Source organism: Hemicordylus capensis, chromosome 5, assembly GCF_027244095.1.
Source record: "Hemicordylus capensis ecotype Gifberg chromosome 5, rHemCap1.1.pri, whole genome shotgun sequence".
In the NCBI taxonomy this organism is placed as follows: domain Eukaryota; kingdom Metazoa; phylum Chordata; class Lepidosauria; order Squamata; family Cordylidae; genus Hemicordylus; species Hemicordylus capensis.
Window position 1 is genome coordinate 195,944,485 of NC_069661.1, and position 22,632 is coordinate 195,967,116.

The following is a 22,632-nucleotide window of genomic DNA, read 5'->3' on the forward strand; positions in this document are numbered from 1 at the left end:
TCACCTCTGTTTTGTGTGGGTTAATCAAATGTGACAATTTCCTGTACCATGTAATATACAGCACTTGTACTTTCCCTTCTCCCTCCCATTGTTGCAAGAAATGTAGCTGTCCTCTTATGCAGACCACAGAATAAAAAAAGAGAATAGCTTTTTATTGCACCTGTCTATGGGTGCAACTAGACCTGATATCAGCAGTCTCAATTTGTGTCCTGCCAAATCCATAAGAGAACGGGGCAATGGGGTCTGAGTGACTGGAAATGCGGCTTTGCAGATAGGCAAGGCCATTCTAACCTCTCTGCATTGCTACTGTAATGTTGTCCTCTTCTTGCTCACAAAACAGTTTGCTGCATCCAAAATCATTATTTTGCTGGTGCCGCAAGTTTTAAGACTGAATTGCAAAGCTGAATTTAAATGTCATATTTTATAGTGACTTTGAGTTGGCAGCATTAGAGTTATGGGCCAAGAACTCTGGGGGGAAATGTGACAGAGGGAAACCTTTCATGCTATATGTTGTGTTTGGTTACAGATGCCCCACTACAAAATGCATATGTATCTCATCCATTGTGAAGGCTATGTACTGTGAGTCACTTCATCTGATAAAATACTCCTAAGTGGGGACTAATTCTTTCCCAGTCTATACTTGTAAAGAGAATAGTAGAGATTTGCATACATACACCTTTCGTAACTGACATCAAGTATATGTATTTTGCATTTTGATATTGTGCTGGGATATGAAAAAAAGAGTGAAAAGATGCTCTGAGTGTTTCCAGTTCCAGTTCACCTCCACAGGAAAATAAGATGAACAGGTGTACACAAATGTGGAACAAAAGTACCATTTTGTTACTAGTGTGTATCTATTTTTCTTCCTTTTTAAGATTAATAACAGCCCACAATGTGTTGGATCGGTGTATTCTTGTTTGCGGTCAATCAGCCTGTTCTTTTCAGATCAACATGAAATAATCATATCGGGGCATGAAGTAAGGAAGGGTGGAATCAGGTAGGTAATGAGAAAGTTTTTTCTAAAAATCATTTAGCAGAAATAAATTTAGACTAAGAAATTTCGTTTGCTTCCTCAATGTAGCAGAAGTATTTTAGATACTGGGTAGCAACCAGAACTGTACTTGTATAACAACACTAGTGTAAGCCGTTTTGCCCCACCACCTCCTCTTTGTTGCAGCCACTGAACCACCTGTTCCTAAAGGTCAAGGGATTTTGACAATGGCATGTCATGTGGTGCAGGTGGTGGTGGGTGCGACAGAGGGAAGGAGGGAATCCCAGAAACCAGACAGAGACACTTCAGTATGTGGAGCTCTGCTCCTATAAAGTGTCTACATCTGTTTCTGGGAATTCTCCCTGCCCCTGCAGTTATCTATGCTGTATCCCAGCATAGGTGGAGGGGGTCCTTTAACCCTCAGGAATAGCTTTTCAGAGGCTCTTAGCCCTTTGAAAGAAGGGCCCAGAGTGGAGGGGGCATGGAAATGGTTTGTGTTAGCACTGTTGCACCGATGCCACTCTGAATGCTGGATGTGTGATAAAATGATGACAGACAAAATACAAGGTTAAGATCAGATCTGGAATGTAAAAATATATTTTATGAATGATGATGATATCTTTAATACATGAAACACCCTGGTCCCATTGATAGTGTAACTTAACATTAATCATTTTACGATGGGAAAGTATGAGAAAAATAATTTTAAATGTAGAATTTAAATTGGTATACTTTAAATTGTGTTTTTCTTCTAAATGTATAACTTTAAAAATTATCTATTTAAAACAATGTTTTAAATGTTTGTTTGTTTATTTAAGTACTGTATATTGTCCTGAGGCTGAACTTGGTGATCTTTCATCTCTGAAAAACCAAGTATAGATCTATGATCAAATGAGTATGCAGCAGATTTGATGTCTTTGCATCAGGAATTGTTTTGCTTTTTCAGGCTATCTTTGCCTCAAACAATTGGAAATATTTTCATTGAGAGATTAGCAGATTATATTCTGGTGAAAACTACCTTTGGCTTTTCCCTGGCCTGGGATGGAAACTCTGGGATATACATTAAGCTGACAGAAGAACACAAGGGGAAAACATGTGGTCTGTGTGGAAATTATAACAGCAATAATGTGGATGATCTCACAATACAAAATAGTAAGCAAATAATCAGGCATTTAATTTATGAAGAGAACTCTTCAGCATCCTGTTCTCTAGGAATTGTCATAGATTACTACAAGGATGTTGGATCTGCAAAATTATATTTATTTTTTCTCAAGTGCTGCCTATTTAGGAGATAATTACAACTTATTATTGCTATAGTGCTTCAAAACATATGTTATGTTGTATTCCTCCTAACAAACGTGAAAGGTAGCTAAGTGTTACCACCCCCATATGGCAAATGGCAGACTAAAGATGAGAGTGAGTGGCTTGCTTAAGGCTGCATTATGAGTTCATGACAGAGGTATGGTTTGAATTGGAGATCTTGATTCAGAGTTTTAATGCCTTTAGTGTCTCGCCCAGCGTAGAGTTGATTCCAAAATGTAATTAAATATTTTGGTATTATTCACTTACTTGGTACATAGTGAGCTTGAGAGGAGGGATCAGAATCCCACTGGGGCTACTGGTTCCCTAGAGCTCCAGGACTTCTCTGAGGGAGCAGTCAGCTCGGGCTGTTCCAGTTCTGATTACTTCCAGGGGATATCAAGGGTGGGGATCCAGGCCTGGGTGGACTCCCTCCTCGGATTTGGTCTCTTCAGGGTCAGTGTTTGGGTGAACCTTGACAGAGGGGAAGGAAAAGTTCCTTTGTGCAAGCTTCATTCTACTCACTCAAGTCAGGATCCTACCCAATGATGCATCTTCTTAAACAATAATTACTAACATACTTCCTTGACTGAAACATTTGGAGATTGGAGATACTGTATGTGTGCTTTATACTACATTGGCTTTTGTAATGACAATGGCTTGGATCCAGCAATGTCCCACAAGAGCAGAAAAGCACTTCTGCTCACACAAAGTGCTCCTCTGATTTCCATTGGCTTCCCCTGTCCCATTGCTGCCTACTGCATCGCGTCCCACACTGATCTAGAGCCCTCAGGGAAGCACTTGGGAGCTGCAATAGGGAGGAACAGGTGGGAAGGCTCTGTGCAAGTAGAGATTCACTTCAACTTCTTTGGGTCCAAGTCACTCTTACCCTTGTCGAAAATTATGTTGTTACATGTCGTCTGAAATAGGTGACTATAAAGAAGATATTGCTAAATTTGCAAACAGTTGGTCTGTGCAAACTCCAGATGATGCAACTTGTGTAGCTGTTGCCTCTGATTTTCCTAGTCCATGCTCAGTTGATACAGAATCTTATGAGGTAAGCTGCCTAGTTTGCTATTTCTTATAGCAAATGTATTTGAATGGAAATTACTTAGATGATGATTTTTTTGAGCTCCTTATCAAACTCTGCCTCCACAATGGTATTTTAATAAAATACATTGAAACATAAGTAATTACAATTAGACAAATGTTTAAGAATGAAGGCTAATGCGTATATTTTTAGCAACCTATATAATCACAGAGTAAATAAAATCTCTTTAGGTGCAAGTTGCTGCTTTAGTGAAAACACCACAAACGGATCCATTTCAGATGTAAAATTTCCGATGTAATCCATTTCAAATGGATTTTAACTACAACACTTTTGTTTTTTGTTGATGGTATTTGACATGCTGTCCCATCCTCAACAAAGCTATCAAAATATCTTCTGAAAAGAAATAAAGAAGCAGACAGCATTATCTATATGCCCAGCTTTTACTGTCCTGTTTTCAGAGATGGGGCAATAGCTTGGTGATAGAACATCTGCTTTTCATTCAGGGGATGAATGCAAAGCAGGGATAGTTCAATGAATACCTGGCTTCTCAGGTAGGGCTGGGAAAGACTATTGCCTGAAACCTTGGAGAGCTAGGCCAATTAAAACTGCAATTTAATATCCACTTTTGGTGACTCTCGTTTACCTCAAGAATTTAGAGTTCCTCAGAGAAAATGCTTTTCTTCTTTCTCTTCCCGGAAGACATTTTACCAAATCAACCTTGTTAGGGATTGGACAGTATTTCAAACACCATTAAAAAAATTAGAAAGTTATAGTAAAAATTATACTACCTGTGTGTAGAATTATTAGATTATAAAGTATCCTTGAATTAAGAAGAGGGGGGAAGACATAGAGACTCTAAAACATTTGCTTGTTTAATGAAACTTATAGCCGCTTAATCAACTATATTCTTCTGTGTACAGAACATCTACTTCAAGTGCCAAATACTCTTGCAGTTTCCTTTTATCAGCTGTCACCAAAGCATAGATCCTTATCCCTATATTTCCAGCTGTATGAATGACCTTTGTAGGTAAGCAGAGTATAAGCACTTGCTTGACTTGCATGAATATTATATAGTCACAATTTTTGGTGCAGTTCAGACTCACCAGCAAACCATGGTAACACTAACTATATTTAACAATAACAATAATATTGCTCTCACATTCCTCATTCCTTTTCCCTCCTCCTATGTATGCGTGGGGAGGACCAAAAGCTTCCTTTAGTGGTTTCTTACAAACTTGCATTACATTCAAACCTAGGAAACTGGTTTGTTCAAACCACAGTTAGTTGACAAGCCAGGATCTGTTCCTGGTTTGAAGAAATCAGTTTCTGAGTTTGGACAAAAATGAAGTTTTCAACCTCTTCCCTTTCCCCACAACACTGAGATTTGTACTGGCTCATAACAACAGCCCATGCTGTGATGCAGGGGTGCAGATGGAGGGAAAGCATGAGAAGCAACTCCTCACTTAAAAATTTTTGAGGGGCGAGGAAAGACATTTGGGGGGGCAGATAAAAATATATTTTGTGGACTGGAATAAATGGACTATTAGGTTTGAAGGGGAGAAATTCAGTAAAATGAGTGGGGAACTCAAATGTTTAGAGGAGGGATCTATAAGAATTATTGCCATATAACACTGAAGGACTTTAGTTTGTCATAAACTAAATGTGTTAATTACCTGGCATTTGCTTTCAAAATACATTACTGTGAGAATCAATGCTTGATCTCTTTCTTATGAAGATATGATAGTCCTACAGAAAGAGTTTAAAACTTCAGCTAAGGATTTATTTTCCTATTTCAGAGAGGATGATGATGAAACGTACTGCCGAGCAGTGACGGAGTATGCTCGATCATGCTCTCATGCAGGTTACCCAATACGAGACTGGAGGGATGACTTTCCAGCTTGTAGTAAGTTTGGTGAAAATTATTATTTTAATATTGGGTCAGAAAAAGAGGAGGTGGAATGTGTTAATTTGTGTTCAAAGTTATTTGACCATGCCAATGTCAAAGAGCATTTCCTGAATATCACTGAGCTATTTCCATTGTAGAACCCAATGGACTTCTGTAGCTGACACACTTATTTGGGTGTGTGTTTGTAACAGGATCTTGAATCCTATAACTGTACATTTTGACATCTTCAGATCCTCGTAATAACTAAGAATGAACCCATGATGGCCTTATTCTTAAGCTTGGTTTTAAGAACTTTGACATTGAAATAATGCTATCTTTAGAGTACTAGTGATTATTTACATTATTGTTACTTCAGTGTATTACTAGTAGGGTTATAAAGCTTCCAATAACTGGGTGGCCTAATTTGCATATTATGCAAATTATGTGGCAGCTAATTTGCATTTTATTTATTTATTTATTTGACAGATTTGTATACTTTCCCCGCCTTCTCTGCCCTCCCATGTGATTGGATCCAGAGTAAATCCAGGCAATTAGAGCAGCGCATTTGAAATCTGTATAAATCTGGGTGGAATTTAGCAGCCGGGTGGAGGACCCAAAATCCGGGGGCTACCCTAAATTCCGGGGGACATGGCAACCCTAATTACTAGTAATTTGTATTTAAAATTGAATAAGTTGTTTATGTATATTATACCACATTAACTAAGTTAAATGAAAGGAAACTTAATAGGGTTTTGTTTAACTTTCCATATTTTAGCTGATAAGTGTGAAGATAGTTTTATCCACCGGGATTGTATTAGCTGTTGTCCACCAACCTGCACATTTGAGAAAGATTGTCTTGGAAGTAACCTCCACTGCTTAGATGGATGCTATTGTCCAGATGGTAAGTAGACTATTTTAAAAAAATTAATTTTATTTTAAACATTAATGCTACTCTGAAAGCAGAACACATATCTTTAAATGAGGGACATTGTCTATTAGGCATGAGTCTTGTGAAGTTCCCAGTGGTTTCCAGGTTGTACATACAGGAGAGGAGCCTGTAGAGATGTGCATGTCAGTAATAAAAACCTAAGGGAAATGGGTGTGTTTCTACTCAGTTTCATATATTGATATTTGGGTCCCCCCCACCCCCACCCCGATATGATGTTCAAAAAACTGATATGATTGTTTCAAAAAACAATCACATAAAGTACCATTGGGAGTTCTGGGTCAATCATTTTTGTATTATGTATGAATCGAAACAGCCCTCCCCCATTGCATGTATGCGAAATGCACTGCAGGTTCACGCATCTTTCCTTTTGAGCGCGAATTTCCACTGCCCTTCTATCACCACCCTCAGAATTCCATCTGTTTGAAGAAAGGTCTCTTGCAAGTATCCAGTGTAGATCCTTATCAGCATCTTCCTTATGTGATTTAGTTTCACTCTTCATTGATGAATGACTAGTAAAGTGATAATCTTCTTTATATATATTTCTCTAAGACACGTGGCTAATGCCATGTGTGGCAGCTTGGAGAGTTTGGAGAGCTGCCGGATAGCCATGGGTGGGAGGGAAGAAAATGGCGACACCGGCCAGCCTGGAAAAAATGGTAGAGGAAGCTGGCTGGCAGAGAAAACAGTGGCGGGCGGGCGGAAGGTGGCAGCAGAGGGGATCGGCGGGCGGGTGGAAGAAGGAGGCAGAGGCCACGGAGGAGAAGCGGCAGCCAGGCCGGCCTGCTGTGGAGAAGTGGCGACTGGACTGGCCGGCCGCCTGGCACAGAAGGGAAGTGGTGGTCAGGCAGAATGGTCACCGAGGGAGAATGAACTGGTGTGGTGGGGAGAATGAACTGGTGTGGTGCCAAGAACGAAATGGGGCTGAAGGGGAGGAGAACGAAATGGGACTGGAGGCAGGGGGAGACAGGGAGAACTAGGGTGCAGATGCTCTGTGCTAGGTCAGTTAGAATTATCTATATTGTGATCTCATTTGTGATGCTGTTTTTATAAACTAGGTCTCATACTAGACAATGGAACTTGCGTTTCTGTGTCAGATTGCCCCTGTGTTTATCATGGGACAGCTTTCCCTGTTGGCTCAAAAATTGAGCAAGAATGTAGTAACTGGTATGTTATTCTTATTTTTAATAATCTCTTCAGCTTGCATTTGTCTATATTGGCATGCTGTTAAAGCATTTATCTAGTTGTGCTACTTTTGTCTGAATGTCCTGTTTTTTATATCTGCATCCATACAGTAAATAATAAAAGGATTATAGCATAGTGTTTCCCTTGCTAAAATTCCATGTAGTTAACATATCTTCCACTTTATCATTTGTTTAGTATATGTATTGGTGGCATTTGGAATTGCACTGAACATGATTGCCCAGGTAATTTTTTCCCTTTAAAGATATTTGTACCTCTGTGTGTTGTTTGTTTCTCAAAATATTTAATGTTTGCTATATCTGAATGGAGTAAATATTTTAAAAAAAAACACATGTAAAATATCAATTGAAATCTATGTGCTAAACATCCAGTTACTTACCTTATATAGGTCTGGTGACACCCCTCCCCCCCAAAAGAGAAAAAAGTTCAACTAGAAAATATATGATGAAATATGCTCCCCATTTCATTGTTCCATTTGGTGGCAGCAAAATGTGGGGGCATTTATCAGTTGTGAGGGTTCACTTGTCACAACAGCAGCAGTAGTAATGGTCCTTCTGGTCGCCACCTGCTGGCAGTTATGGTTACTCCCCCTCCTCCCAAATGCCCCACTGAGCAACACAGTGTCGTTATGTTGTCATTAACAGGGGCATTCTGAGTAATAATGGCAGTGGCCACTGGAAGTCATTGTTTCCCCCCATTACCTATCTCTGAGTGATGCTACATCAAAACCATTCCCAAGGTAGCATTTACCAGTCAAAGGCCACTGGAGGAATGCTGTCACTGCCACCCCAAAACAGGTGGTGGCAAAGGGCCAAAGTCATAAGTTGATTTCTCACTTTTTCTCTATGAGCACCCCCAAATTCAGCTGCAAGTTCTCATTTGAGACTTTTCAGCTAAGTCTTCAGCTGATGCTCATGTTGGTTAAATGATACTCCACCTGTTCCTTGAGGAGAATGACCTGAAAACACTGGATGCACCAGCTGGTAACCTACAGGTTGGACTTCTGCACTGTGCTCTATGTAGGGCTGTCTTTGTACATAGTTCGGAAAACTCATTTAGTTTAAAATACAGCAGCCAGATTGGTGTCTGGGGTATAATGGAGAGACCACATTATGCCTGTTTTTAAACAGTTGCACTGGCTGCTGATATGTTTGTGGGCAAAGTACAAAGTGCTGATTCTTACCTTTAAAAGCCTGAATGGTTTAGGTCCAGGTTACTGAAAGAGTGCCTTTCTCTACAAGATCCCCACTACTCATTAAGATAATCAAGAGAGTGCCACCAGTTTATCTGGTGGCGACCTGGGATCGGGCCTTCTCAGTTGTTCTCCCTAGGTTGTGGGACGTGCTCCCCATAGATGTAAGAGGATTATCTTCCTTGCAGGCCTTCAGGAGAGCCTTAGACCCAACATTTTAGCTTGCTTTTAATGATATTTAGTTTGAATTTGAATTAATTTAGTTTAAATGTTTTCTGATTTTTTATTTTAATGTAGACTATTCTGAGACACTTTAAAAAGGGCAATATAGAAACTGAATGAACAAATAAATAAATAAGCTACAAGGCCATTTAGCAATAGCAATAGCACTTACATTTATATATCGCTCTATAGTTGGAAGCTCTCTAAGCGGTTTACAATGATTTAGCATATTGCCCCCCCCCCCCAACATTCTGGGTACTCATTTTACCGACCTCGGAAGGATGGAGGGCTGAGTCAACCTTGAGCCCTTGGTCAGGATTGAACTTGTAACCTTCTAGTTACAGGGCAGCAGTTTTACCACTGCGCCACCAGGGGCTCCCTACTGTGCCACCAGGGGCTTATGTGCCTCAAATTATTTAGGAGGCCTTTAACTCTCTCCCTTATGAGTAGCCTCCCCAAACTGCATTGAAAGCAGCTTTTGAATCACTTTTTGAGTTTCAGAAATGCTTCTCATGTGTTTTGAGAAGAGCTTTTGTTGGGGCAGGGGCAAAGAGTGGAAAGAAGGATAAAAGAACATTTTCTGAAACACACAGACAAGTTATCTTGCATTTCTTCTTATTGCTTTTAAACTCTGTCATCTGGTTCTCTGCAATGCAGTTTTTCTGTTTATCTGTCTTTGTCTTAAGCTGAATGCTCAATTGTTGGGGATTCCCATTTCACAACTTTTGATGGTCGCCATTACACTTTCCTTGGGGTTTGTCAGTATATTCTGGTGAAAGGCACTGGGAAAGACAAATTCACAATCACTTTACAGAAAACTCCTTGTGGTCAGGTAAGGTCACACATTGAATTAAAATTTCCTGGTGATAAATAGCTACACATTTATGCAGTTACAGCCAATAAATTAGTTAAGCCGGACTAGCAGTAAAAATGGCTCTTTTTCTTAATATTGTGTCTAACTGGTCATAACCTAGATTTTATTTCATTTGCAAGTACTGCGTTTTGTAAAACCAATTGTGCCTTCTACTGAGATTAAGTCTACAGAGCTTTTCATTCACGCATGATTACACAAGCATCTACATATTTGGTTACAGTCTGAGCAGGTGTCTTAGACAGATAAATGCTCTTGGTGACAGGACTGAACAGGTCTGATATATTGCCAACCAGATAAGAGGCATTTTGAAGCTGACGGAGATATTTATTTGATATTTTATAAGCTCTCATTTCTTGGAACAATAAATCGGAGAGTTCTCAAGAATACTGAAATATTAATGAATGGGCATTTCAGTTGGTAGCTGGCTAAATCCAAAATATGCTATATTTACTGTAGCATTAACTTCTTCCTCTCTCTGCAAACAAAGCCATTCTTTTAGTTTAAATTTTGGAAAGTACTTTCCTTTTCTTTGGATAACTGTGGTGGCTGAATTCCAAGGATAAAAATAAATGCCCTTCATAAATTGTGGCTAGGCATGATGGGAGTTGTAGTTCATCAACAGCTGGAAAGCCAAGTTTGCCTACCCCTAATCTATTGGTAAATTCAGAGATGTAGCAAGGTTTGGAGTGAGCCCTGGGACATAAAGTGAAGATGAGCCCGTTCCCCACTGCCTTCTTCAGAGCAGCGGGAAGGGGAGAGTGAAGTGCAAGCTGTCGCTCAACTGGCAGGCTTCCCTCTCCTTCAGGGGCCCATGGATATTTGTTCATATAATTTGTTCAATTATAGCTACACGCCTGGCTAAATTACATGTTACATTAAACATATAGTTTGGTGTCTGTATCTGTGTTTTGTTATAAATCAGACACGAAGGCCCTCAGTCCAGACTGGGACCATGTCAAGGGTAGAGGAAAGCTTTAACTCTTTTTCTTTGCTGCTTCTGGATCTGGATTGGGCCACTCATGAATCTGCTCTTTCCCTTAAGAGAGAAATTCCCATTAGCTGATGTTTAACAATAACAAGGGTGAAAAATATGTATTTAACTTTATGTTTACTTTGGCCCCATGGCAGTCAGTAGACTTCTTCTCTGAGCAGGATGGTGGTATGGTTAGAATATTAGACTGTGGACAGGGAGACACAGGTTCAAATCCCCATTCAGCTGTGAAGCCCGTTGGGTCACCTTGGACTAGTGACTCTTTCTCAACCTAACATCATCATCATCATCATCATCATCATCATCATTTATTACATTTATATCCCGCTCTTCCTCCAAGGAGCCCAGAGTGGTGTACTACATACTTAAGTTTCTCTTTCACAACAACCCTGTGAAGTAGGTTAGGCTGAGAGAGAAGTGACTGGTCTAGAGTCACCCAGCTAGTATCATGGCTGACTGGGGATTTGAACGCGGGTCTCCCCGGTCCTAGTCCAGCACTCTAACCACTACACCACGCTGGCTCATCTCTTGTAAGGAAGGGAAACATTTTCTGCAACCCTAAGCTTTTTAAATGAAGGGTAGAATAAAAAACTATAAATAAATAAATACATAAATAAATGTTGATCAAAATAAAATGTAATGCAGTTTAATAAACATTTGTTTATATCTTTCCTTCCCTTGGGAAACAATTTTCTTATTCAGAACCTTGATCATGCCTGCATTCAATCTGTAACATTAGTTCTTGAAGATAACATAAATAAGCAAGTTACTCTGAACCGGGGTGGTGACGTTCAATTTGGTTCTTCTAATCAGGGTTTTAACCTAAATGGTAAGACATTCATACCATATCTTTAACTGAGGTTTATGTTTTTCTTTCATGTTTCCAAGTGGTTTTTTAATACATATAATTAGAAAATTCTAACCAAATTATTTCTAAGAAACATATGCTCGTTTACATTTGAATGTGCATGTGAGCACATGATTGTGTGCCTATGTAAGGGCAAAGAACAAGTAATACTTTCCCAAAGATCTAATAGTTCATGGATGAATCAAGATTTCTAACTTCACAAAACTCTTCTTTGGTTTTAGAATTGCTGCGTAATGGGCCAGATTAAATAAATGAAGGCCCTGAATTATTAGCATACAGATTTCATTCATCATGAATTAGGTAGTTGGCCAACATCTGTGGGATTCTATGTGTGAAAGCAAAAACATATGAATGGAAGTAAGTTTTATAGGCCTCTCTTGTTACAGTTAGTTGGTATATCATGCATTCAGCGTTGAATGATTGGCATACAGTTTTTACTCATCATGTGAAGGTAGTTGCACTACATCGCTGAAATTCGATGTTAAACAAAAAATGCATGAGACGAAGCACATCTTATAGACCTCTCTTGTCACAGTTAATTGATATATTATGCTTTGGGCACCTCGTCAGGAGACGCGTTTGCTGAAGTATTTAAAACATTTTTCACTGGGCTATATGGTACATATAAATTAGCTGCAAGTGAATATGCTGTTTAAACTGCCTGTCACTTAAGGCTGGATAAATAATCCTCTTGGACAACTGTTTACCAGCCTTTCCCCATTTTTCCTTTTTTGGAGGCTCCAACAGGGTTTTCAGAAAGTGATATTCATTCTCTGTTTTGAGAGTAAATGGGATAAGGGCTGCAAAGTTCTGTATATATAAAATTGTGCCCTTTTAAAAATAAAAAATATTTTAACAATATATACTATATATGTTGAGTGGTAAAATAATATGTGGATGTAAGTGTGGATCCTGATGGTCTGAATATCACACTATGGTCTGTGAATATCTCACTAACTTTTCAAGGAGAGTGGGTGAAAATATGAACATGGATTTTCAATTATCTTCACATGTAAAGAATGTTTCTTTTACTGCAGTCTTAAATCTCTGGACAATATTTTAATTTTGTTTGGGGATTTCCCCTGCTGTTATGTGTAGGGTATGTAGAAGTACAGAACCTGTCGTCATTGTTTGTGCAGCTGAAAACAAAAATTGGTTTAAGAATTCAGTTTGCTAAAGATGGGGAGAGAGTATATATTCATCTCAGTACTGGTTGGAAGAGAAGAACTTTGGGTCTGTGTGGAACGTATAATGGAAATCTGAGAGATGATTTTCTGTAAGTTTGATTTCTACAGTTACTTCATTAATTAATCTATTTAGACTTCTACTCTGCCATATATTCAGTAATGATTTGTATTAAAACTGTACACAAGGTAAAATGTGCATTAAAATATAGGACTGTACATTATTGGCTTAAGCTAGGCCCACTCATTCAGCAATCCATAAGATAGTTTAGCTCTCCTGAAAAATACTTAGGCTTCAACTTGACTAGCCTCTCAAATTCCGTAAATAGATTGCACCTACCAAGCAAGGTTAAGAACATAAGAAAAGCCCTGCTGGATCAGGCCATAGGCCTATCTAGTTCAACATCCTGCTTCACACAATGGTCAGTCATGTACATCAGTGAAGCCCACATGCAGGGAGAAGAACGCAACCGCACCTTCCCATTGGGGTTCCCTAGCACCTTGTGTTTAGGGGTGCATACCCCCTCTGATCCTGATGGAAATATACATCTAAGTAGGTTAGTAGCCATTGGTAGCCCTATCCTCATAGAATCTGTCTAATCCCCTTTTAAAGCCATCTTGACTGGTGGTTATCTCTGTGATTCTGTGTGTCCTTGTCATAGGCCTTGACACAGAAGCTATAATTGGAAAGATGTTCTCAGGTAACTTTGGAAATCACAACAGAACAAAGGGAAGAGGTGTGGCCTTATATAAGTGGGACTCAAGCTTATGCCAGGAATTTAAAGGGCAAAACAAACATCGAACAGACTATAAGAAGCCAATGTTCAAGTTACACTTTACAGTTAAAAAAAGAGTCTCACAGTCGAAAAGGGATATTTTATTCATATGAATAGAAATTGTTCACACACTGCTCATTCACGGTACCAGCCTATCAACACTTTGTGCCTATGATTTAAAATGCATTGGAAGCTGTGGAAAGTTTTATTTTGTCTCCTAAACAGTGTTGCATTTGCCTTAGAACAGAGATTCTCAACCCCTGGTACCCCAGGTGTTGCTGAACTACAACTCCCATCATTCTCAGCCACAATAAATTATAGCTGGGGATGAGGGGAGCTGTAGTTCAGCAATACCTGGAATACCAAAGGTTGGGAACCCCTGCATGAGGAGGATGCATGTCCCTGAGGGTACAATCTTTCCCAGAGTTTATTTTGCAACTATCACACAGCCAGGTGCCATGTAGATAGGCCCTGATTTGGAGTACTGCTTTCCCCTTAGAGCAAGACTAATGGCCATGCAGGGTTTTTGTCAGGATTTTAATACTGATTACTATGTTGATTGATGTCCACTAGTTTACATAATACATTTAGGAAAATGGGGAGTCAGCATACGCAACAGCAGGCTGTGGGGAAGGAGGGTTCAACTTACCTTCCCCACAGATGACTGGCACTTAGTCCCTGGGCAGGCGGCTCACCCGCCCAGACAAGCAGCGACTTGCCCAGCAGCTCCCGGAGTCAGGATGCCAGGATGTGCCGCTGTGCATCTCCCCGCCCCCCCCGGAGCCCCAATAATGCATGGTGCATTACTGGGAACCCACCTACCCCCTGAGTTGCAACTGTGGCTGATACACGATTGGGGGAAAAATGAAGTTAAGGGAGCACTCATTCTTTTAAACTCATTTTAGCAGGAGGCTTCATAGGCAGTTTTGCTGCCGTGTAGGCACTGGAATCAGGCACGATCCTGGTGGTTCACATGAGTGTGCAAAACCTGGCTGGGCTCCCTTAGCTTGGTTTTGCACGCTCGTGTGAATAGCTTCAATATGTCACCTTTCAGCAGCGCCAAAATGCCACACAAAGCCCTGCACCACTGTTTGTTTCTGCTAACTGTGACCAAGAAGCCTCAAGTGGCTGGAATAAGGACTTACCAGGAAGCCTGGACTCTTCCGGGAGCTGTCTATCAGATCCTAAGAGTCAGGGTTGGGGTCTGCAAGTTAGGAGAGGAGTTTCCTTACAGCAGCACTGAGCCTATAGGAATTAATGGCTTTATAGTGGACCAAATGGTGCTGCCTCTTTCTGGATCTTCTCAGGGTCCTGTATGGAGCACATATGGGTTTGTCTCCTCCTTCCTAGTAGGCCAGATGGATGCGAGGTCTCAGAATGCTGAACAGGCACTGCGTTGATGGACCTTAGTTTCAGCACAGGCCTGTTGCCATTGCTGCTGCGGTTGAGGTCCCAGGGTAATAGGTGTTTAGGTGTTCCTTGTTCCAGGTGTTCCATGGCACCTGGAACAAGGAACATCCACTATGGACCCCTCTCAGGCAGGACTTCATCTGGAAGGTGGCCTGGTTGTCAGTCAGGGGCATGAGTCCCTGGGGTCCCCATCTGTAATGGGGGTCACCACAGGATCTCGCTTCTACTCCTCCTCTTTGGAGAAGAACTCCTTTGTCCAAGATCAGAGCATTTAAGGTCCTGACACCAGCATGGTAACTCCCTTTTGTGAACGTAGTTTCCCACAGTTCCAGTTCAGCACACTGAGCCAGTAGCACAGCAATCTCCCATCTACGAGCCAATGAACAGAGTACTGTGGGTGTTGGGCATTTTCATTTTCTTCTACTTCATCATGATCTTTTCTTTCCCCCTCAGTTCTCCAGCAGGAATGATTGAAGGGACTCCACAGCTTCATGCCAATGCATGGAAGGTTTCCTCAGCTTGTCATGTGCCCGTCAACGTCCCTGTGGTTGATCCTTGTAACATTAACCAACAAAATGGTACACTTTTCTTTTGGGATTTTAATATGGATTAATCAGAATCACACTACTAGATCATAGTTTTGTTCTGGCATCTGAGCTTTATAGTTATCTGCTGATGATTTGGGGGTGTTAATTTGATCTGTTATAAGTTCTGAATAATAAAATTGAGCTAGAATCTTTTTAGCATAGATAAGAGTATTCCTTTTTGCTTAAATCCCACTGATTTCAATGGCCATTAAAAACACTTAACTTTATTTGGATTGTGCCAGTTGCGGTTATGGGATGAAGGCTGAACCATACATTTGCAAGCACTTTGTTGTATTTTTTGGAGTGGAGTGTTTATTCGAGGTCTTTGTGATTTACTTTTGATGGAGTGCTTTGTTTGCATAAGCACTGCTATAAGCCAAATGTTGCTTTTCCTTAGTTGGATATGCATCCCAGTGTGATCTCATCAATCAAGAACTCTTTGCTCCATGTCATGTCTACATCAGTCCAGGATTATACTATCAGCTTTGCCGCTTTGATGCCTGCAAATGTGGGAGCAGCTGTTTGTGCAATGCACTTGCACACTACGCCTATGTATGCAGCAAGCATGGGATTACTATTGATTTCAGATCTCATGTCTCATATTGCAGTAAGTTACTGAAAACTTGCAACATAGACACATGATGTAAAAGCAACACTTTTCAGTACTTGCGGACAGGCTCAATCTCCTTGAGGGAAAGTGCCCACCCCTACCCTTAGCCAGGCTTTGTCCTCTTCCCTGCTGAATCCTTGTAGCATGCCAAGGACCTGCCTCACTCCCTCTACCTTGCCGCAGGTGGTGGAGGCACATGGGCCACAGTTGTCTGCTGCCCCAGGGTGGCTGTGTCTCTCTTAGGGATGTGCATGAATCAAGATTCATGCACAGATTCACAGCACAGATTTGGCACCTTTAAAACGGAGGAGAGCAGGTCCTTACCTGCTCCTCCACTGCTCCACGAAACATCCTGCTGCTTCAGCGCTTCCCCCAGCATCCCTGGTGCTGTGGCGGCACGCACACGGCCTCCACACATGCATGGCAGCCATTTGCATGGTCAGCATGATTGCTAATTAAATATCTAAGGTGTATGGAGATGGAGGGCCCACCAGTTCTGGATTTTAGAAACCCTTCAGTATTCTGGGAGGTGAGGGTAAGTATGGGTTTTGGAGCAAGAGTGACCAAGCTCCGGCACACACTTTCTAGAGGATAATGATACTGGCCAACATTATATGTAACATCCCCGCCCCCCGCCGCGCATTTCCCATCGGCTGGTGCTGCTATGTATGTGCCAGTTAGTCTCAGCGGTGTTGAGCAAGCAGGCAGTTATGCACGATTGGGGCTTCCTGCTGCATGCGCAGAAACACTGACTGATGGGCAATGCTGGCGTTGCATTCATTGTGCATCATGTCAACCACTAACTACAATTCTTAAATGACTTTTGACGTTATTTTGAAATACATTCATTTTTGTATTCCTATCTACAGAATACATGCAATCTCCTTTATGAATTGCATGCACATGTATTAATTGCATCATGGAATGTAGATTGCAAGTTTCTAGGGTCTTGTGTTCAGCACTCTGTTTATTTAAAATGGTCTTAATCTGGAAACCTTTAAAGCCACTGGATGCTCCTTTTCATCACTTAAAAGTACCAGTGTATCAATTATCAATTAAATTAGTCCACCCTCTCTGATGTAAGAAAAGGAAAAAATGTTCCCCAGGGAGTTATTCACACATGCCTTCATGCCCCCCGGTTTCTGAAGAGCGAATCTGCTTTGCAGCAGATTCACAAGATGTTTAATTCGGGGATTAAATGTGACAGTCCACATGGGGTTGGCTCATCTCCACAATCCCTGCGATCTTATCCCTGTGTGCGTTCCTACAGCTTGCTCCGGGTTTTTTCTCCAACCAGTCACAGGTGAGAGACCTTTTTGTTGTTGTTGTTGACAGTTTGACAGAGAGAGCAAGAGAGAGCATGTGCAGAGCGAAATTGGCGACAGATGTCTCTGGACAGGAATGTGTCCCTCGAGAGTGGGGAATGGGAGGCCATGTGACACTTAGCTAGGCACCTGTTCATTGCTGCTGCTGCTGCCGAGCTGCCCCCCTCCCTGTGGGAATGAACCACAGCACCTTCTTGTCGGAAGAGTGGGCATCGGAGGCTTAAGAAGCAGTCATCCCAGGTGGCTTGTCATGGAGAGAAGGGGCTGCTGACATTCACTGAAGCTTTTGTGCAGCTTTATCTCTTTCTGCCTCTCTCTGCCTATGCTACTGCAAGAGGAGGAGGAGGTGGCGGCTTCATGAAGGAACTTTCTGCTTGTGAGCTGAGAAGCCGGCATAGGTGTGCATCCCGGCTGGACAAAGATCTATTATTTAGAGCTCAGAGACTTTAGTAGGATGAAGCAGCTGCTCCCTTACTAAATCTTTTGCAGAAAACTGGTGTTTTCCCTGGTGTCACAATCAATAACAAAAAACCCCTGTGTCAGACAAAAAAGTATGTGTCTGAAGAATACTACCAGAATCTGTGCATCTATAGGGTACAAAGTTGTGCACATGTACTCAGAACATGTGCACAACTTTGTACCCTATAGATGCACAGATTCTGGTAGTATTCTTCAGACACATACTTTTTTGTCTGACACAGGGTTTTTTTTGTTATTGATTGTGGCTTCTTGCCCTGTGTGGTCCCTTATCTTGATAGTTTTCCCTGGTGTCTTCAACTCAACCCACCTCCCCCCACACCGCCAGTGATCACACACTGCCTAGTGATGCAGAGCCAGCATCTTGCATGATCCTCCCTTCCTCCTCTTGCTCTGCAGTGGCCCGGCATCGGCGGATCCTCTGAGGAGGGAGGGGTCCATTCCCCCCCCTTCCAGTTCCCTTGCTTGACTTTCAGTTGGATTCAGACGGCGTTTTGCTCAGTGCTTGGGAGATGGGAAGTAATGATAGCTGGCACCTGAACTGAACTCTGTGCCCCTCCCCCCAGCGCTCGCAATTGCACTCGGCGCAGACAACACAGCTGTCAAACTCCCCTTCATTGTGTTTTGAAAAAAGCCGAATTACTGCCAATAGCCACTCCACACGTTTCAGGAGAGGCAGCAGGGAATACCAGAAAGCTCGGCTTAAAAAAAAAAAGCTGCTTCAAATGGAGGATTTTTTTACCCTGGACATAATTTGGGCCAAGCAAGAATGTGCAGTAATTCTTAACAGTCAGGGGCATAGCTAGAGGGGAGGGGGCCTGTGTTCATCCCTCTCTCGGGCGGCCCCCCAGAGTGAGGGAGACAATGAAGAAAATAGGGAGGGATGGAGCTGGAAGGCCCTCAGGAGCTGGGGGCCCGTGTTCTTTGAACACTTTCGTTCAATTATAGCTACGCCCCTGTTAACAGTAATTCAGGGAAAAGCAGAGTCGAGTGTGTACTCATCAAGTTTTCAAGTTCCTGCCCCAGCTTATCCAAGATAGGGCTGAGAGGTTCTTGCCTGCAACCTTGGAGAGGCTGCTGCCAGTCTGTGAAGACAACACTGAGCTTGATAGACCAATGGTCTGACTCAGTATATGGCAGCTTCCTATGTCCCTATGTCCCTGATAGCCCACAGGGATGTCGGGGTGAACAAAACTAATATGTGGACTGTCACACTCCAATCTGGAGTGGATTCGAATGAAAAGCCCTGTCTGTAAAGCTTCCAGGTGAAAGGGATTCTTGGCTCCCTTTGGGCCTTTTCACTTGTTACTGACTTGGTTGTTCCTAAGGTGAGAGGGAGCGAGCCTCCAATGCTCTTTTTCTTGTCTTTGTTCTGGTTACCTGATTACACAGAGAAGTTGACAGTTGAACAGAGAGATCTCTTGTCCTTCTGTCTTAACTTGAATTTTGTTTCTTTTCATTCTCCTCTTCATCATGACATCATCCTTTTCTTTCTCTGCTACAGTTATGTATATAGGAAAGATTTAGTTCCTCACCTGCTCAGGTTTAACTAGAGGAGAGAACAGCAGGACCAACTTGGATTCTGTTGATTCCCTATGGAGCAGCTGGGCTATGTGTGATTTAAAGTGCAGTAGAGGGCACAAGAAATGTCCCCCATCTCTACCTATGCCTTTTTACCCAAGGATTTTTAAGCCATTTTCTTCTGAGTAGGCTTTGCTTCCAGCCTGTGAGCTCCCTTGAGAGAGTGAAGCTTTCAAAAAAAGTAGCTTCAGCGGGGAAGATGCAGTCCAAAAGGGGCTCAATGGTTCCTTGCTGTCTGCCCATGCTGGGCTTTACATTGCCTCTCAATTACTGGGAATCCTGCACACTGGATTCTTCTGCTGTTGTTTATAGTTTCCCCTCGTTTACTAGACGTATCCTGAGAAAGGTTTTGAAAGGATTTTAATGCAAAAGGGCATTCTGGGGTTGGCGGGGGAGAGATTTAAATTGCAAATACTAAGGTACCATGTTGTCTATAAGAATTAGTATGAATTTTAGTTGAAACACTCAGAAAGATTTCATACTGTTTTTTGATAAAGGGTAATAGTGAATCATGATGCCTGGGCCTGTATTTTATTTCTGACATATGAACAATACATTGTTTCTCCTTAGCATTAGTGTGCAGAGGTGGAATGCTGTACCATCCATGTTCTTCTTTCTGTGAGCACTCCTGTGCTTCCCTTTCTCTTTTGGATATTTGTGATAACGATTGTGCTGAAGGATGTAATTGCCCTGATGGAAAATACTTTGAAGAATCTATCAGTTTTTGTGTGCCAATGTAAGCTGTATTAAATTTTTTTTTTTACACATTCTAAGCTAGGGTTCAGAATGTTTCCCTTGTTTTTCCTAACAGGTGTTAAGCTGGAATTTATCCCCTGATATTTAGTGGGACTACCTGCCTGCCTTCTGCCTCAGTAGATTGGCTCAGGGGTATAGCTAGGGGGAGGGGCCCCTCTCCCCTAGCTATGTGTGTTCACCCCTCTTTCTGGCTGCCCCTTAGAGTGAGGGAGATCATGAAGAAAATAGGGAGGGGTGGAGCTGGAGGGCCCTCAGGAACTGTGGCCCCTGGGTTCTTTGAATCAATCCACTTAGTTATAGCTATATCCCTGGATTGGCTGGTGTCATCTGGATCACATTGGACCACATGCTCTGCATCTTTAGGAGGGCAGAGCTATGCTGTAGTCTTGCCTCACAGCCCAGCACGTAGGGAGGGGGATATAGAAGCAATTTTCACTTCTCTTGCCTCCCTGGAAAGCCTGGTTTGCTGCCAGAAATATGTCCCTGAGGACTGTACAATCCTCAGGGACATATTTCTGACAGTGAAAAGGGCTTTTGCAGGAAGGGGAGAGCAGTGAAAATCACTTCCCCTCCACCCACGCTGAGCTGTGCGTCAAGCCTGCAATGCAGCTAGTATCCTGTCTCCATGCGAGCTCCACCCTTGTAAAGTTGCGGAGAATATGGACCAGTGTATCCTAATCAGAGAATAGATGTACCTTAGTAAAATACCTGTAAAACACTTGCACATTACTCAAGTCACTGAATCACATGCATGGTACTTCAGAAGGCAGCCCCTCTACCATCATTACCAATAGCAAACCTGACTTAGAAAAAAGAAATCCTTCCTCAAATGTGGTACTTAGAGGTTGAGCATGAATAAAATCTGTTCCCCAAAACTACCCAAAAGAAAATGTATTGGAGCCAAGATGCATACCAGTCAGCATCCTGTCTTAGATGGCCCTTTCCCCATGGTGATTAAAATATAATTTAAAAATTGACAATTTAATGGTATGCCAAAATCTTCCTGCTGGGACTAGCTGGGACTAGGAGGTCGGTCCTCCTCTTCCTCATATTCCCCTCCGTTAGTTGTACCAATATTTGACTTAATGTCATTATAATGACTATCAGATTGTTAAACACAAAAGCAAATAATAGTTAATTCTAATACCAAAGGGTACATTTGTAGCCCCATCGTGATGATAATCTTCCTATTAATAGAAGGAAACCTGCTTTTCTTAGGACTGCAGTACACAAAAACTTCAACTATGATGGTGATTTTAGACGGTATATTTACTGTAGTAATTATGATATGATGAATAAATCATCTGTGAATCATGTTCTATAATGCTTTTTATCTTTGAATTAATAAGCTTTGTTTTATCAGGGCTAGCTGCCGATGTTACTATAAAGGCAGGAGTTTTCAGCCTGGGGAAATACTGCCTACACCATCAGGCTCATGGTAAGTTCCAATATCAAGAGTTTTATTTGATCTTATCTTTCTTATATGGATGCTGCATTGAAATTGCAGGATTACCTTTTGGATCTACAATTTTTTATGTTAGATTAATTGCCTCATAGAATGTGACATATGATTGAATAACAGACACAATAACAATTACTTCATTGACTGAATACATTAAGGGTCAATTTACATTACCACTTCTGTGTGTGAAGGCTCTCATTGTATGAAGGTATTTGTGTAACTGCTTTGACATAGTTAGGAACTGGAATTTGACTGAAGTTTCTGGTGGAAATGTTGGTTCATCAATGGTATGCCAAGCTCCACCCGGTTTGTGTTTCTCCAAGTTGGTCAAATGTGACATCAGTATGACCTGTGACATGGTTTAGGACAGTTTTTCAGAATCTTTGGGTTCACCATCTAGAGCTACCTTTCCCCCTTTTTTTCACTAGACCTCAACGGTTGCAGAGTCCTCGGGGACATATTTTTGGAAGGCAAAGAACACTTATAGGGGCAGGGGAGAACAATGAAAATCACTGCCCCTGCACATGTTCTGCTGCTTGTCAACACTCTGCTGAGTTAAGAGCAGCCTCTCTGTGTGGCCCAATGGCTGCCCTGGATGTCAGCTATGGAATTTAGTTGCAATATATTTAGAGTGGCTGACATGTTGCGCAAGGCAACGCTGGCATTTCTAACCTTCCAGGGATTTTGCGCACATGAAAGCCAGCTCCAGCAGTGTTTCCATTGGAAGCAGCCCCGCACAAGTGCCCACACATTGTTTTAAGTAGTTGTGCAACTGTGCTCTTGTGCAACACTGGGGCTGGCTTTCATGTGCACAGCAGTCCCAGCCAGTCAGAACTGCTGGCATGGCTTTGTGCAACATGTCAAACACAGAGGCGTAACTAGGGAAAACGGCGCCCGGGGCAAGCACTGAAATGGTGCCCCCCCGCCCCCCCAACATACTAC

The 22,632-nt window shown here is 41.9% G+C and overlaps 1 protein-coding gene across 1 annotated transcript in view; it reads left to right on the forward strand.

Annotated features, from left to right (window-relative positions):
• Nucleotides 1–22,632, forward strand: part of OTOGL (otogelin like) — a 137,337-nt gene that overhangs the window by 11,211 nt on the left and 103,494 nt on the right. The window contains exons 7-21 of the mRNA XM_053256233.1: nt 876–997; nt 1,938–2,143; nt 3,220–3,347; nt 4,262–4,368; nt 5,138–5,244; nt 6,002–6,127; nt 7,231–7,339; nt 7,553–7,599; nt 9,476–9,621; nt 11,357–11,483; nt 12,621–12,798; nt 15,346–15,470; nt 15,877–16,086; nt 20,043–20,208; nt 21,592–21,666. Of these exons, the coding sequence (XP_053112208.1) occupies nt 876–997; nt 1,938–2,143; nt 3,220–3,347; nt 4,262–4,368; nt 5,138–5,244; nt 6,002–6,127; nt 7,231–7,339; nt 7,553–7,599; nt 9,476–9,621; nt 11,357–11,483; nt 12,621–12,798; nt 15,346–15,470; nt 15,877–16,086; nt 20,043–20,208; nt 21,592–21,666 (1,979 nt within the window). The remainder of the gene's footprint in view (nt 1–875; nt 998–1,937; nt 2,144–3,219; nt 3,348–4,261; nt 4,369–5,137; nt 5,245–6,001; nt 6,128–7,230; nt 7,340–7,552; nt 7,600–9,475; nt 9,622–11,356; nt 11,484–12,620; nt 12,799–15,345; nt 15,471–15,876; nt 16,087–20,042; nt 20,209–21,591; nt 21,667–22,632) is intronic.